Here is an 18,532-nt window from a genome sequence, read left to right as displayed (position 1 = left end):
TTTTATCTCTTCATAATTGTCAATCTGTTTTTGATCTGCTTATATATCTATTATTTCTGACTCTGTCTCTTCACATTCTATTCCTAAATGTTCTAATTTTTTATATTTATAACATCTTAACTCACAATTCTTCATATCATGTTCCATGTTACCACATATATATCATTTCTTTTTTCATAATTATTAATCAAATGATCCATTTTACCACAAAGAAACATGTTTTTGGTTGACCCCAATACCTCACCATACCTTTATCCCCTTTGACACTTATAAGGAATATGTAAAATTTTTTAAATTTTCTACATTCAATATTACAAGACAGTCCCGTGCCCCTGTCCATAAACCGCTCGTATCATGCACTTTCAAAATTTCTAGTACATCTGTGCATAATTTTAATAAATGCCATTTTAAAGTCTCTTTTTCTACTTCATTTCTAAATTGTATATGAATTTTTTCTTCGTCCCTGTATAAAAAGTCTTTCAGACATACTGATTCCAAGGAAAACAGTCCTTTTTTGAAATTCTCCCAAGAATTTCTCCATCAGTTGACCAGTCTCAAAAATAATGTCACAATAAGTCTCTTTATTTATATGCATAACTTCTTTTTTCTCTTCTTACTGTAATTTTTTTTGCACCAGTCTCTTTTTTCTCTTCCTTTTCTTTTTCTGCTCCTATGTTTGCCATCTCTACATACATTTTTTTCATCATAGATTCTATTTGTTGATCATCTTCTTGGTGTATTCTGTCCATTATTTCACCCCAGGAAATATCCTTATCACTTTCTGGCTCACTCACATTTGCCAAGTCCATAAGTAAGTCATCCCGCAACCCTCCTGACTGGATAGCTGTAACAACACATATTTGTGCTAAATCTTCTTCCATAAGAAGATTCTGCTGAAAAATGTCCTCTGCTCTTGAGAAGGCTTGACTGCCTTTACATGATTGCTGGATACAACTCCTTCCTTTACAGGCTTGCCTGCATTTAACTCACAAGTCTGCCCCTCCAACATAACCTCTTTGCCCCACACCTCATTTTTACTTTCTACCATTAATGATTCCCTTTTTTAAGTGAATCTGACTTTTAAGTGAATCTGACTTGTCATAACTTGTGACATACTCCATCTCTTCCCCCTACTTCTCTGAGCTGCCTTCACATTTAGACCTGAAGCAGGAAGTGCTACCATAAACCGCATCCCTGTGCAAAAAGAGTAGGGCAAGTTCCCCAGCGCCCTGGACAAACTTCCCATAGAAGTGTAAGTACCACATCAGGTCTCCCCTGAAATGAGGCCACTATCCCAGTGGGACTTTCCTGGTCAACAAAGGAAAAATGCATAAATCAATAACATTAAATTTACATATAATGTGGTCAATGTGCATGGGACCTTAAAGTTTTTCTTAAACATCTTTCAGCATTTTTAAATCTAGTCCTGTACCAGAGCATAAAAGCAGACAGTGTCATCCACCATAAAATGGCAGGGAGAAGCAAAAATAGCTTTGAAAACTGTAATATATCTCTCTGTCACTCAAAATTGTAGTAAGGTGAAAATTGTAACAGTGCTTAAAGCCATTTGTTTGGAGAGACTTCACTACTGGCAAATGCCTTTGTGGCAGTGCTAAGTGTTTTATAACTTTCAAAGATTCACTGTCTGTTTATTGAAGACCACATGCTGAAATAAACTTTTGACATTTGGAGTAAATTTAGATAGACAAAAGTCAGTGTCAGTGAAATTGAAAACTTTACTTTTCTTGTGCACCTGATATCCCACTTATTATATAATCAGCTTTGGGGTTGCAATGCTTTGGATTCAAAGAGACATACCTTTTTTCAGTGACCTACTTTGATCAAAATTCCCCTTGATAAATCAGTCGAAAGCAACAATTTGAAGAAGCAGTCCTAGAAAGACTAACTACACTCAGATGTAATGCAGCCAGTTTTCAAGAAAAATGAAAATAACACAATTTTCATGAAAAAAATTCTAATTAAGGTGCATACTATTTAATTTTTGGAAAACTAGGCTTAATATGGTCAGAACATTCGCTGATTATATGTGCAGGTGATTTGTATGTAGTGTAGTAGGAATATCTTGCCCAATGGGAAAAGCAACAAGTGTTTCACACTTTTTTTATAGTATGAATGCACAAAATAGTAAATGAAACACAGACACACACACACACACACACACACACACACACACACACACACACACACACACACACCACACACACACTCACTTGCACATGCAGTGAGAAAAGGCTCAGGAGTTTACCATGTATTACAATGTTTACATGTTAATATCTTGGACTTGTCTAAACCACAAACCAAAATCACAGTACAGAGTAACCTGGTGAATACATTTCTGATGCAAAAAAGGTGGTTAATAAGGAGGTTTTTTTGCAGACGTGTCAGTTTCTAAAGGAGCAATGGATGGTTAACACTAGATATGTATAATACTTTTTGATGTGAGAATGACATGAAAACAAATGAAAAAGATTATTGGGGAATTTGAGGTAAACTGTAATTTTAAGAAGAATTGTATATATGAAAGGTGTATATTTTCATTCATAAACAAAGGTTTGAAGTTATAGTACATTATGTGACTCAATAAAAAAAGGATATGTTCTTATGACTTAATTAGTTTCTTAGAATCTCTGATAAGTAAAAGAACTGTTTATAGCATAAGTACTGCAATGTTAAGAGTATGCTTAAAGACCAAAACTTAAAAGTACTACATGTATGTAGAACATAATTAATGATGAAAGATCAATGAAAGCAAATGGTCAGTAAAATGTTTATAGTAGTAAATACTTTGGCAGTGTAACCCAGAAAGATAGAACGTTAAGTTTATCATTAGCTAAAATAGTGAATGTAAAATAGTGCAAGGCAAGAAATAAACTGTACTAGGTGTCCAGCATAACTGTCCAGATGTTTGCAGTGAGACAGATAGTCAAGAAGTAGCTAGAGACGAAGAAATAGTCCAACTGGGCATTCCTAGACTCATAGAAGGCATATGATAATGTTCCACGAAAGCTGATGTGAGCAGTCCTGTAGTGGTTTGAAGTCCCAGAAACATTGGTAGAATTAGTACAGGCTATGTACAAGGACCCAATGACTTAAATTCGGACAGTGATGGGTCTTACAGAGGGGTTTCCAGTGGGAGTAGGTGTGCATCAGGGTTTAGCATGGCTGTTCATACTGTTGATGGACTTCTTTAGCAAAGAGGTCAGAGGGGACAGAGTAACAAATTTGCTGTATGGAGATTATGTGGCATTACAGGCAGACTCTGAACAGGAACTCCATCAAGTGTTAGGGGAATGGAATACAAAATTAAAGGCACATAGAATGAAACTGACTACAGATAAAACATTTGTAATGTTGGCAAATAGTGGAAATTAGAAGAGGCTGAGAATTGAGATAGAAGGGAAAATAGTGGGACAGATTAACAGCTTCAGGTATCTGGGAGGGGTGGTTGAGGAGAAAGGAAGTCTGAATGAGGATGTTAAAGCTAGAATCAGAGGTGCTGCAGCTAACTGGCATAGAGTGTTAAGTATAGTGTATGACAGAAGACTGCCAAAGAAGCTAAAAAATAAGGTGTGCAAAACAGTAGTGTGTCCCACACTACTATATGATACAGAAACATGGGCAGTAAAGGCAGACCATCTGAGGAAGCTAGAGATGATGGAGATGAAGTGTCTGAGATAAGCGGTAGGATGCACCCTGTGGGAGAGATGAAGAAATGAGGACATCAGAGCAGAAGTGAAAGTAGTTCCAATTGCATAGGAGGTCAAAGAGAACAGATTATGGTGTTTCAGGCACATGTGCAGAAAAGCAGAAGACAATCTGGTAAAGAAGATTTGGCACAGACTGGAAGAAGGCAAGAGGAAAAGAGGGCATCCAGCAAAGAGATGTTTGGATTGTGTGGGAGAGGACCTGTGACAGTCATGAAAAAGTTAGGACAGTGTTATTGCATTTTTTTTTGTCTGTGACTGATAGAGCTGCTTTCTGATACCAGCTCCATTTTATTTTCTGCTTTAAGAAATATGCTTGGCCTGTTGTTTTTGCTCTATATGAGAGGTGGACACTTAAATTATCTTGGCTGCACATTTCACATGTTTTTTTATTGGGTTAAATTGTCTCTTGAATTATACTTAAATAATCTAGTGAAGCCTGCATAAACTAAAGCACTGTTGGTGATTTCCTACTGGCTGAGAAAACCTATATTTTTTGTCTGTGACTGATAGAGCTGCTTTCTGATACCTGCTCCATTTTCTTTTCTATTTTAAGAAATCTGCTTGGCCTGGTAATTTTGTTCTATATGAGAGGTGGATACTTAAATTGTCTAAGCTGCACATTTCACTTTTTTTTTTCCTTTGGTTAAATTATCTGTTGAGTAATACTTAAATACTCAGTGAAATTCGGGGCCTCTGTCTTTGTCTGAAAGGATAAACTAAAGCACTGCTGGTGATTCCTTGCTGTGTTTCCTACCCACCATCCCTTTTGTTGATCTGCATTTTAAACCTGGTGATTTTAAGCTGCCCACCCCTACTGTAAATTGAGCTTAATAAGCTCCTGCCTTTCTATACTGCTGTTGCTATCCTGAATTGTTTGCCTTTTATTGTGCTTATATTGAAAAAATACATTTTGCCTCCCATTGTCTGTTCTGCATGATCTCACTTCATTATCTAGCTAGCTGTTGGATAAAGTAGTGCATTTTATACTCTACCAAACAATTGTTTTTACATCAAAAGAGGTCAGTGGATTTTCCATCTATTGCACTCTGAGGTAGCCTGGTCTGTTTAGGTTGGGCAAATACTTGAGATTTGGGAATGTAGTTTTATTGGCTGGAGGGCTTATTAATCAGCTTATCTTGTTTTTTTTTTTTTTTTAGTACCTTTATAAATTCTATACAATTGAGTGGCTCTTGGCTCATTTATTTAAAGCAAAGTACTTTTATTGAATAACCACACTTTTATAAAATGTTTAAAGTACACTGCTGTATCTATATCTTTACATCTGTTAGTGGTAGCATTTCATACCATTTAAGTTTGTTTGTGGGAGCATTTAACTCCAGACTCTCCTTTACTGTGCTTTTGCATTGGGATGACTGGGTTTCTTTATCTGGTGGCAGTAGGTGTTTATCTGGTCTATCTCAGCTGGGAAACACATTAAAGGGCTCTATGTATTATTTTTTGCACTTCTCTGCACTTGACTTGCACTGTTCTGATACCTAGATAGCATAGACTAGATTCAGAACTGTTGCATCTAGCCTGCTATTGAAACACTTGAACACTAAACCAGCCATCTTACATTAAGAAGGACTCCCCCTGCACCCTTATGGCAGAAGAGTGTGGATCCAGCCTTGTTTGAGCTGGGGATTGCTGGAGGACAGTTCATTGTCTGCTTTCCTAATGGAAGATTAGCTTAAAAGTGTTTTAATTTCACGTGTATTTAAACCTCACATCGGTGTGTTGCAGTGCACTGTACAACAGGGGTTATCAGTGCCATGTATAGATGCAAATGCCTTGAAACTCATTTTTCTCTAGACATCTGTCAGTGAAACCCTCCCAAGCTTCCCTACTGCACTATGGGTGTACTGAGCAGCATTGCCACACTTATCATCCATAGCCTTCAACAGAACAAGCACCTTTGTTAGTCCTAGCACAAAAGCTGGTCAAACTAGCCCACTCCCTTCCTTAATAGTACATACGGTAAAAACCTGCTATAATGGGTGAGCAGTTTCTCATCATTTCACCAGCCAACCTGATTGACATGGGCATCCTGAGGCAATATAGTAATTGCCTTGTGTATACTGACAACTATTTACTCCTAAAACAAGCAAATACGCTATGTGAGAGATGTAATTATACTATGAAATTGGAATCAGTTCTCTCACATAACAACAAACCGGGCATCAAACAGGTTGCTAGCACACATACTTCACCACTCACACAAAATGAGGTTATGACACATAAACCCACATATGTGGAGGTACTCACTAGAAGTCTACCAAAAGATCAGAGACCTCCCAAACATAAACCACTTGCACACACTGCTATGCAAATAGAAGCCATTACACATAATAACACATAGACCAGTGTCTCAGCAAGTAAGCCTCTAAGGCAAAACACCTCAATACCTAAGGTCTTGGTCATAGGCAACTCCATAGTGAGACACACAGATGTCCTCCTCACCAGGCCGGACAAGGAGAAGGTCATGGTCAGCTACCTGTCAGATGCTAGAATCCATCACATCACACATGCACATATGTCACTCAACAAGTACATTTATAACTCTGTCATAGTCCATGTTGGGGTGAATGACTTGAGATGTACCTCTCTGGACTATATGAAGAGAAACATGAATGAACTCACAGATTATGTGTCCCAGGAAGGTATGATCTAAGCCCTAAGCAACATTCTACCTTCTCCCAGGATGATGCCACAATATAAACAAAAAATTATTGTCTTCAATAATTGGCTTAGCTTGCGGTGTCAGTACAGGGGAATTCAGTTGGCATGCTTAACAGACTACGCTGCTTTGCCAGAGATGGTCTGCACCTGTCTCATCTAGGCTTTCGGATTTTGCAAAGGTGCTTGCTTCCCCCATAGTGCCTTCTTTAGGCAATGTCAAAACAACAAAATTTCTGACGTAACAAAATCCACTCAAAACAAACTTAAGGTTCTGCTGCTTAATGCTAAGAGTATAAATGTGAAACTGCACTCCCTGGAAGCACTCCTCTCCTTGTAAGATTCTGATGTCTATGCAGTCACTGAGACATGGTTCAAGGCTGTGGAGAGAACCCCGGCCATGCAAGGCTACAATGCATTCCACACAATCAGATCTCAACATGAGCATGAAAGAACCAATGGTGGAGGTGTATCCATCTTCATTAAAGCCAAGTACACCTTGGGACTGGTCAAACAGTATGACTCTCTCGAGCTAATCCATGTCCAATTAACTATAGGGAAAATACCGTACCACATCATTGCTAGCTACAGGTCCCCCCCATCATGAACCAAGAAAAGCACACTACCTACTTGGACTTACTGGAGTCACTCACCATACAGCCCAACACCTTAGTCATGGGATATTTCAACTATTCTTCCATCGACTGGGTAACATACACAAGCACAAACATGCTCGCCCAGAGGTTCCTGGACTTTGTCAATACAAATGCTGTGGAACAGATAGTCTGCATCCCCACAAGGGGCTCAAATGTCCTTGACATAGTACTCACAAAAATGGGGGGGGTGTCACTGCACTCCCCCCTGTGTGATGCCCTTCCTGGTAAGGTTGGACCATAAATCAGTCTTGTTCGAAGTAAGTATTGAACGTGTCACCACCACAGGAGCAAAAAAACTAAAAAACTTTTCCAAGGTGAACTACAGCCTACTAAGTGATGGTATAAAAAGTTTTATACCCCCCCCCACAATCACAGAAACAGTGACTCCTATGCAGATGTGTACACAAATGCCTTGTGTAAACACTTAAGCAACTGTATAGACTTGGCGGTACCTGAACGGATTAAAACCAAGTCCTCCCAAACAAAACAAGCCACCCTGGTGGACTTCAAGTATAAACAGGTTATATAACAAAAGGAAGAAACTGATGTCTATGAACAAGAGGGAACTGACTCAGTAGATGAAGGATTCCCTCCACAGCTTGAACTAGCAAATCAGAAATATTGTAAAGTCCTCTAAAGCTAATTACGAAGCTAAAATAGCATCCCTAGCTAAGGATAATCATAAGGTGTTCTATAACTATGTCCAAAATCTAAAAGGGAATACCCAGCTATGTGTTGAACTGGTAGTAGATGGTAGCACTCATACTATAACAGAGGAAATTGCCATCCTGCTAGCTCACAGATTTGGTGCAAACATCACCCCCCATCCCCACCAGCCATACCCAAAAGCATACCTGACACCAATCCACTGTCTAGTATCTCTGGAGAAAAGGTCATACCTGCTCTTTCCAAGGCCAAAACCATGGCCTAAGTGGGACCAGATAACATCCCAGGTTGCTTATTAAGCAATCTAAAACAGGACCTAGCAGACCCACTTGGCATTCTCTTTCACCATAGGAGAACTAGCTTTGTTTCAGCAGAGTGGAGAACAGCAACAGCAATCCCCTTGCACAAATAGGTGCCATTAAACGAGTCTGGGAACTATAGACCCATAAGTCTAACCAGCCTCATCTGCAAGGCCATGAAAAGAATCATCATGGACCTTATCAACAAGGGCATAGGCAACCTTCAGACTCTAGACTTAACCCAGTTTGGCTTCGTTAAAAGTACATCATACTTATTAAACCTAGAAGACTTCTTCAAGAAAGTTACCAAAGCCCTGGATGAAGGTAAGACAGTGCATGTTGCATATCTTGACCTAGCCAAGGCTTTTGACACAATCTCCCACTCAGATATAATTGAGAAATTCTCCCAGCTAGGGATTAACCCTTATATCACTAGATGGGTAACCAACTGGCTCATCGACAGAACACATATTGTCAAAGTTGGTGATTCCACATCTACCAGTAGACCCGTCACCTTTAGCATACACAAGGATCTGTGCTGGGCCCTTTACAGTTTGGAAGCTATTTCTTGGAAGTCCAGGCTAAAGTAGATGGCCTTTGGCTTACCAAGTTTGCTGATGATTGCAAATTGGGTGCAATCACTGAGTCCCCCAATGATGTTAACATATTACAGGAGGGGCTAACACAGACAAATGAATGGTGCCAAAGCCACGGACTAAAACTAAATGCAAAAGAAATGCATTATTATCCCTTTTGGCAAAGAGGAATTTCCTGCTAATTACAATATTGGCAGCACCCCCCTAAGTTCAAACCCAGTGGTGTGAGATCTGGGAACACAGGAAGACAGCAATCTGAACTTTGACCGTCAAGTTTCCACAGTGGTAAGGAAAGCTTTCTATGTCGCTCTTCTCATACGTAAGGTCATCACATCCAGGTCTAAGGATGTTATAGCTCCACTATACTCAACCCTCATCAAACCATTAATAGAGTGCAATGCTCCCTTCTGCGTGTACCTCACTAGACACCTGCAGCAGCTGGAGAGACTACAGAGGTTTTTCACCAAGAAAATACAGGGTCTCCAAACCATGACTTATGTAGATAGAGTGGAAGCCCTGTCACTGTACTCTGTAACATATAGGCTGCTGAGAGACAACCTATGCTTGGCTTACAGGGCAGTCTCTGACCCTGACCTGATGGATATCCTGCACATCTGCAAGTCAAATGGCACAAGAGTCACTCAGTCTAGGGATCTTAACCTAGCTTGTGACATTAACAGAACATGCTAGAGAGACAGATATGTCTCACAGAGATTGCTGCTGCTCTGGAATAAACTTCCAGTTCACGAGAAGCAGAGCACCTCACTGACCCTATTCAAGTACAACCTGAACAAAAGGATGGGAGACCGCAAATTCATCCCGGAGTTGGCACCCATGTCCCTTATGGACAGTGATAGTTAGTGTTTATCATAGACTTGCTCTGTGAATTGTATCCATCTAACCAAGGATGATTGAGGCAACTCAGGATTAACATGGCTAGGCTTGTAAGGGCTCTAGGGCTGCTAGCCTAGTAACCTCCTATGAACCTATGAATTGAGAGAGATGGCAATAGCTAACATGACACCCCAGCCCCATGTAGAAAAGTCGGAAAAAGGGTATTGACAATGGTGATGATGTGTGATTCACTTCATATAGTTAAGAAAAGTTATGCTTACTAGAAACTTTGTAAGAAACGAGGCAAACAAACAATGTTAAGTTGTCAATCTCGCCTTCATTCTTGCTGGATGGGTTTGGAGCCGCGGATCGGCCAATACTAAAGCTCGAGAGCTATTTCCACCAGCTCGAGGCTCCCCTATATCCCACAATGCTAGGCGGTAAATACCCAGATCTCATTTGCTGCTTTAGCTACGAGGTGCTTGTTTCTACCGGCTCTGCAGGTTAGTAACTTTTTATAGTTATAAATCTTCAAAACCCCTTATTTTTTTCATTGAATAGTTTTCCTTAAAGTTTATAAGTCAACTATCCCTAGTTTCCTTCGGGTTCCCCTAATTGTTTTTCCCGTTTATCCCTTTTATTCTTTAGGCCTTCGGGCCCTCCTCCCTTCCCCTTAGTCATACTTGTGGGAGTGGTTGGATCTTTTTCCCCTTTTTTCTTAACAGGTGTGTCTGTGTGTGTGTCTGTGTTTCACAGTTTTTTGTTTGAGGTGTCTAAAGACTCTAAGGTCTCAGGCTTTAAGAAGTGTGACTCGTGCTGTCAGAAAATGTCTCTGACAGACGGTCACACTTCTTGTGTATATTGCCTGGGACCTTTGCACCTGCAGGACTCTTGTTCTGTCTGCCACGCTTTCAGTCCAAGAGTCCTGCAGGAACGCAAAAATAAATTAATACTGCGAGGCTTATTAAAGCCTGAAGGATCCCTGACCCAGACTGTGTCAGGAAAACCTTCCAAGCCTTCCAAAGTGTCGGCTCCAGCTTCGGAGCCATCTGCTGGTGGCTCCAAGACTTCCTCGACATCGACTTCTTCTGGAGCCAATGTATCTAAGACTAAAACGGTCACCTCAGCTCCGGCTGGAGCTGAGAAGTCCGAGACTCAGACGTCTCCGACAGTTTTGTCGGAGCCACCTACTAGAAAGAGGTCTAGATCCCCATCCATTGGTTCTATCCATTCAGCCCCGGGATCTCCACTATTATCAGAAAGGAGCCATAGGTCCCACTCCTCTCGGTCCTCCAGACTGTCCGACCATGATTTAGAGAGGGTGGTGAGCAGACTTCTCAAGTCCCAGGCACTTGCCCAAATACTGCATAGCCCTACCCAATGGTCAGTGGCTATACCCATCCCTTCCTCAGTTCCTCCTCTGATTCACATGAGTTCGGAGCTGGAGCTTCTCGGAGCCATGACTGTTGGTGCGTCGGAGCCGATACTTCCACTTTCGGCTCCGTCGTCAGCTCCGATCTCCTCCTTGGAGGGATCTGGGCACCGGGCTTCCCTTGTCGGCTCCGAGGGGGCGAGTGGCATCGGACCCTTGTCCGACCCCATTCTTCCTCTCAGAGCCTCGGCGCTGGTGAGCTCGGCCCCGACATCGGCCTTGGAGCTGTCCCTTTCGGTGCCAGGAGGAGTCCTCGTCTCTTCGGAGCAGGGATCTTTGGCCCCGCCTGATCGGGGTGCCTTCGAGGTCATGCGGAGCATGCTAGACCCGGTGTCTGCTCCACGGTCGGCTCCCTCAGCTCCTCCCTCTACAGTGCCTGTGATGGTCTCTACCCACCCTCTCGTCCCAGACTGTAGAGAGCCAACGTCTCAAGTTTCCCCACTGGGAATATCCTCCTCTTTCGAGGCTTCTCCTGATCCTTCAGGGGAACCCCCTCGGAAGAAACAATGCAAGAGGAAGCATATTGACTCCCCCGAGTCTATCACCTCAGATACCGACTTGGATGAGTCTGAAGGGTCCCCACGGTCCTCCTCTGAGGATGTCTCTTTTTCAGACATCCTTGAGATCCTTAAACAGAGGGGGAACTGGTCCACCCTTAACCCTTCAGGGGACGAGTCGGTCTACCTTGAGGCTTTTGGTTCTCACCCTTCCACCTCCTGGGTATCTCCTCCCTTTGACCCCCTCATGGAAGTGGTGGCAAGGAAGGCATGGACATCCCCTGATACGGTGGAACCTACCCCACGAAGACCGTCCAAGTTTATTACAGCTCCTAAGGACAAAGAATTCTTATCCAAGGGCATCTCTGTTGATGCTATGGTGGTGGCCGCAGCCACTAAAAAGGAATTAGCTGATCCTTTGGTACCTATCCATCCTCCTAATAAGGAATCTAGGACTATGGATAGGTATGGTAAGCGGATGTTCTCCTCAGCGACCTTTGCCATGCGTTTGCTGAACTACTTGCATCACTTCACCCGTCTTCAGAGAGATATGATCAAGGAAATGGGTGATGCTTTGCAGGATCCAACAACTGAGGGGTTTCAAGACAAAATGAACTTCCAGCTGGCAACCCTGAATTCGATCATCAACTCCTCCATACGGCTTCTTTCTTATGCGGCTGATGGGGCGAGTAGGGCTGCTGGCACAGGTGTAGCTTTACGAAGTCACACCTGGATGCGGCTTTGTAACTTTGTGGACCCTTTCAAGGCGTCCTTCACCAATTCCCCCTTTGATGGTACAGCGTTGTTTGGACCTCAGGTGAAGGACACGTTGACTAGGTGCGAACAGGATGGCAAGACTCTCTGCCATGGGAGTCCGATTTTCCACCCCTTCCAGACCATATCCCAAGGGTCAAAAGGGGGGGGAAATGTGGTTCTACAAATCTCAGGGAGTCTCGCCTGATGCACGCAGTCAGTTCCCCTCTAGAGGCAGAGGGGGGAACAACAATAGACACCGCCCTAGGGGCAGGGGGGGTCCGCAAAATCAAGGTAGCAGAGAGACTCTCTCTGACAAACCTTTTCAGCATCCCTGAGAAGCTGCCCGGTTGTCCACCTTCGGAGGCAGTCGGGGGAAGATTATCACTGTATCCAGAAGCCTGGCTTTCCCTCACTCAAGACAAATGGGTACAGTTGATTATATCCGAGGGTTACAAAATTCCCTTTGTCTGCATTCCATCCCAACTGAAAGGGCCCCTTCCAGACGTTCCACCCAGTCTAAGGGAACAAGTAGCGCTAGAAATATCAAAGCTGCTATCAAAAAGAGCTATCCAGCCAGTCCTGGCAGACCAGCAAGGATCCGGAATCTACTCCAAATTCTTTTTGGGTCCAAAAAAGACAGGGGACTGGAGACCAATATTGGATCTCAGCAGACTAAACAAGTCTGTAAACAAAACAAAATTCCGGATGGTCACGCTTCAGTCCATTCTACCCTTCTTGGGTCAGGACAATTGGATGTGCTCAATGGACCTTCAGGATGCGTACTATCATATCAAGATGCACAGATGCTCCAGAAGGTTCCTCCCCTTCCGGCTAGGAGCCAGTCACTACCAGTTCAGAGCCTTGCCCTTTGGTCTCACTACAGCCCCCTCGAGTGTTCACCAAATGCATGGCAGTGGTCACGGCTCATGTGAGACGTCAAGGATTCCAGGTGTTTCCATATCTGGACGACTGGCTCCTTACTGCTACCACCAGGAGTCAACTTCTCATATCCAGAGACTACACCATTCATACTTGTCAAACTCTAGGCATTTCCATAAATTTCGAAAAATCTGCCTTGTTGCCTTGTCAGGCTATTACCTTTATAGGCACCACCTTAGACACCATTCGTCTTTCCGCAAAACTAACAGAGCAAAGAGTATCAGATATCCGCAAACATGTTCACATTCTTCTTCAAAGTGACAGGATCAAAGCCAGGTTTGTCTTGAAGGTCTTAGGTCTCATGGCAGCTGCCATTACACTTCTGCCTCTAGCACGCTTTCACATGCAGATCCTCCAGTGGATGCTGTTTTCTCAGTGGTCCTTCCAACAGCTCCCAATGTCTCACACTATTCTGCTGACCCAATCATACAAGAAGCATCTAACTTGGTGGATGACCTCCCCTCAAGTTCTTCAGGGCAGATCATTTGTTTTCCCCCCCTCCGGTTGCCACGGTGACAACGGACGCCTCCCTGATCGGGTGGGGGGGGGGCATTGTCAGGGCAGAACGGTCCAGGGCACATGTCAACCTTTCGAAAGCCATCTGCACATAAATGTTCTGGAGATGAGAGCAGTACTTTTAGCGTTGCAAGCCCTTCAGCACTCTCTTCCCACCGGGACTATTGCAATTCAGACAGACAATATGTCTGTAGTATGGTACATCATCAAACATGGAGGAACCAAGTCTTATCCCTTATGTCGAGAGGCACTCAGACTTTGGCAGTGGGCGATCTCATCTCAGCGGTTTCTGATAGCAATGCACATCCCCGGGAAGTCCAACGTGAGAGCAGACAAGTTGAGCAGGGCCATACTCATACCACATGAGTGGTCTCTCAAACAGTCAGTGCTAGAAGAAATTTTTCAGAAATGGGGCCGACCTTGCTGCGATCTTTTTGCTACTCCCCAAAACAGCAAGTGTCACGATTTCTTCACCATCTCTCCCCTACCAGGTCAACCCGCCAGGGACGCTCTAGTCCACAATTGGCCCCGGGGACTTCTGTATGCCTTTCCCCCCTTTCCACTGATCTCTCAAGTAATTCAGAAAGCTACCACTTTGAGAGTCGACATGATCCTCATTGCCCCTTACTGGCCTCATCAGATATGGTTTCCGTTCCTTCACCGTTTTCTGTTGGAGCAGCCTTGGCATTTGGATCCAGTGCCAGATCTTTTGACCCATCAATCGGGTCAGCTGCACCACTCCCTCCCATCTCTCAACCTCACAGCTTGGTTGCTCCGCTTTCTACCCTAGCCAGGCTTCCTTTAATTTCCCATCCGGTCCGTAACATACTTATAGCTTCCCACAAGTCTTCTACAAGAAGAATTTACAATAGCAAGTGGAAACGTTTTTCCTTCTGGGCAGCAACTAATAATATAGACCCTTTCACTGCACCTATCCAGTCTATACTAGACTTCCTGGCAGAACTTTTTCACTCAGGTTCTTCTTCATCTACTATTAGAATACAATTGGCAGCTATATCTAATTTCCATGTAGGCTTTTCAGACTCCAGCATCATGTCCCATAAACTTTGCAAAGCCTTTCTAAAAGGTATCTTTTTGCTCAAGCCCCCAATTAGAGACCCCCACCTCAGTGGGACTTAAATTTGGTTCTAGCCTCCTTGATTCTCCCCCCCTTTGTACCGGTAGCTTCCTGCTATCTGAAATTGCTTTCATGGAAAACCCTTTTTCTAGTAGCCATAACATCTGCTAGATGGGTATCTGAACTTCATGCTCTTTGCAGTCGTCCTCCATACCTAGTCTTCCACAAAGACAGGGTGTCCCTTCGGACCAACCCTTCCTTTTTACCGAAGATTTCTTCTGAGGCGAATCTGAATCAGACAATCGACCTTCCAGTTTTCTTCCCTAATTATTCCAACAAGGCAGAACAAAAGTTACATTTCCTAGATGTCCATCGCCAGCTTCGCTATTATTTGGATAGGACTAAACAGTTTAGGAAGGCTGACCAGCTCTTTCTATCCTATGCAGAAGGCAAGGTGGGCCTTCCAGTTTCCAAAGTGTCTCTTTCGAGATGGCTGGCCTCTGTAACTTCTTTCATTTATGATCTCAGACACCAAAAGCTACCATCACGACCTAGAGCTCATTCAACCAGAGCGTTAGCTACGTCTGTAGCATTTCAAGACAGACTGCCCATAGATTCCATCTGTCAAGCAGCTACATGGGCTTCTCCTCATACCTTTATCTCACATTATAAATTGGATATGGCCTCCAGAAACCGGGCTAACTTTGGTTCCACCGTACTCAAGAGTCTGTTCCGATGAGCCACCCAGGATAAGGGTGCTAGGGACACGGTCCCATCCAGCAAGAATGAAGACGAGATTGACAACTTAACAGTGAGAAGTTATGTACCTACCATAACGTTCCATGTTAGTTGTCTTCTTCTCGCCTTCTTTCTTGCGTCCCACCCTCCATCCCCCTAGCCTGGACAGACCGAGAGGATCCCTGGGATCCTTTGTCTTTCATAGCGTCATCCACCTCTATTGCCCCTGTTTGATAGTTCTACAGGTAGTCTTTCTATAGAGGTGGATTTCCCCCTTTTTTCTCTGTCTCTGGGAGACCAGCACTGCTATTTTTCAGCTATCAAACAAGATCTGGGTATTTACCGCCTAGCATTGTGGGATATAGGGGAGTCTCGAGCCGGTCGAAATAGCTCTCGAGCTTTAGTATTGGCCTAGTCGGAGCCGAGGATTGGCTCCGAACCCATCCAGCAAGAAAGAAGGCGAGAAGAAGACAACTAACATGGAACGTTATGGTAGGTACATAACTTCTCATTTTGCAGAATTGTGAAAATTACAGAAAACTGATGCAATTTAACATCAAAGAAAATATACATGTGTTACTGGGCAGATAAAAGTTGCAAAAGCAAATGAGATGCTGGGGAGATGGGCTTGGTATATATGGACAACTAAAGAACAACAAAAAAGCTAAGATACGAGATATGCTCTGTAATATAAGATAATACCAATATGAGGGATGTTTTGCATTTTCTATGGCGGGAGGGGTGAAAACAGCACTGAGGGCTCACTTAATGACAATAAAAGGTAGGAATAGGTGAATTCTGACCAGAGTGAAGGAGATGAAAGCCAATTGAAAGAATTGCAGGAATTAATTCCAAGAGATCGTATCAAAGCACATATCCTGATTAAAGTGACATGTATTCTGAAGGGAGAGTTGGGGAGAAGTAGGCCGCATAACCAGAAGTGACTTCTAGTGACTTCAAAGGAAAGCGAGTGCAAAACACAGTGCTTGGATACATAAAGAAAAATGGATAGAACAAACTGTGGATAGATTTCCAGAATTGGAGGGGAACAAAGGCCCAAAATTAGGAACAGATTTTAAGTATTGCTATTATAAGCTTAGAAAATTGCTAGAATATCAGGCTTTGCATTACATATATTTTCTGAAGTTTATGATATCTGAGGGTCTATATTAGAAGCATGAAATGAAACTGCTTTTGAGCGAACACGTAAAGAGCGACACATATTCATCAAACCGCATTTAAGCGATTCGATGAATATGTCACAGGCCAAGGAGGTAGTTGGCCAACTACACGGAGTTGCCCTTTCCTTCACTATAGTGCGATCTCAGAGTTGGTATATTTAGTTAGGGGCATGTGAGGGGCACAGCCACCCACATTGGGGGGTGTGGGGGTGAAGCCCCCCAGCTGATAATGGTTTTTAATTTTAATTTTTTCCGAACGGCCTCGTGAATTTTTTCACTAGGAAAAAATTTGATTATGTGTCTGTTCACTATTTACAGGTTTTGCGTATTATGTGTCAACTTTTATGTAGTCGCACATATGTGCTTTTGTTGTTCTGATATAGACCCATATCTGAAACTCAAATGTCTATCAATATTTGGTGACTTCAGTCTTAAATGATTTGTCAGAAAACCACACATTTTATGAGGGACAGACTGAAATATGAGGCAAAAATATGGGCATTCTGCAAAAAAATCTGGACAGCTGAGAGGTATGATCTGGATTCTGCATCAGTCCTTCACAATAGGGAATGTTTACAATGAACAGACACTTGTACACACCAGTATATCACATGATCAGCTGCATGCTGAGGATGCACAAAAGGCACCAGCAATGCTCTGAAATGTCCATTTGAAAGAAACTTACTCTGTGCTGATATCACTGCTGCAGTTCTCCTTCCTGAAACTAATATACTGAGTAGCATGGTATTTCATATCAACTGTTTTAATTGTTGTTGTGTCAAATGTTTAGTGTTCATAGATTTACCAGTACCTTTACAGACTTCAAATATAATGAAAGGTGGTGATATAATAAATTGCACTGTGTTATGCCTTCTGGTCATAGCTGTGTCTATCTTATTGTCATTCCTAGGCTGGAAAGTTTAACATGATCCCAACACTGATCAATATGGTGGCAGCATTTACATCCGTAGGAGTGGTGAGTGACAGTCTCCCCTCTCATCTCTTTCTGGTAACATACTATGAAAACTGCATAGCCAGGTTTGATAAGTTATTGCTGTATACTGAGTTCTTTTCAAAGAGCCATTCTCAAATATTTTCTTTGAATGTCATTATTGCTTACTGCTGAAGCCAGTAATTGTGCTGTTGCCAGCTTGTATATATTGACTAGGAAATGTTGGGCCTGGCAATAAAGTAATTAAGAAAGAAAATGAATGCTGTGTGAAACAATTTTAAATATTTCTAAGATCAGCATTTGTTTACTTACAAAAACATAAGTGTAGCCACTCTACCCAGGTTTCGTATCATAAGAGTGAAACAGAGAAGGTATTGCCAAGGCTCAAAAATGTATCAGAACAATAGGTATTATTTCTGATTTTTTAATCTTTATAACTCCAAAGTGTTCTTCACACCTACGATGTACAGAATGAATGACCTCTGCAACTGAATGGTCAGGAAGCTGAGAGGGCTCAGTAAATGGTAGCGTGCAGGTATATTTTATATGCACAGCCCACTAAAAATGCCTTTCAGCTTAGGGTATTCAAATTTTGATCAAGTCTCTCCAAAATAATATATAGGTATAAATAACGATATTTTATTTTTAATATATATAATGACGCAGTAATAAATAGAAAGTTGAAGACGAAATAAAAATAAAATAAGGGAAATGTGGTGTGTTAGAAAGGAAAGCTGTGAATCCACAATATATCAATGCAAACTTAGAGACAGAAGTGTGCATGAGAAAGAGAGACAGAAACCGAGAGAAAGCATTAAACCTAGCTGTTAGTCTAAAGCTATAAACTCAAAATTGGATAACTGTAACAGTATTACAGAGGCAAAGTAATCAAGAGATAACAAAGAAAAGGGGATATGTATTCTTTGCTGTGTGTGTGTGCGTGTGTGTGTGTGTGTGTGTGTGTGTGTGTGTGTGTGTGTGTGTGTGT

General features: G+C 42.5%; 1 protein-coding gene across 1 annotated transcript in view; it reads left to right on the top strand.

The window, feature by feature from the left end:
• The window catches only part of P2RX3 (purinergic receptor P2X 3), a 684,798-nt gene that overhangs the window by 512,401 nt on the left and 153,865 nt on the right, over nt 1-18,532 (top strand). Inside the window, exon 11 of the mRNA XM_044084177.1 lies at nt 17,503-17,568. Coding sequence (XP_043940112.1) covers nt 17,503-17,568 — 66 coding nt within the window. The remainder of the gene's footprint in view (nt 1-17,502; nt 17,569-18,532) is intronic.

This window comes from Protopterus annectens, chromosome 9.part0 (genome assembly GCF_019279795.1).
Source record: "Protopterus annectens isolate FY-2018-M chromosome 9.part0, PAN1.0, whole genome shotgun sequence".
NCBI classification, from domain to species: domain Eukaryota; kingdom Metazoa; phylum Chordata; order Ceratodontiformes; family Protopteridae; genus Protopterus; species Protopterus annectens.
The sequence above is the reverse complement of the archived record's forward strand: the minus strand, read 5'-3'. Positions and strand labels throughout refer to the sequence as shown.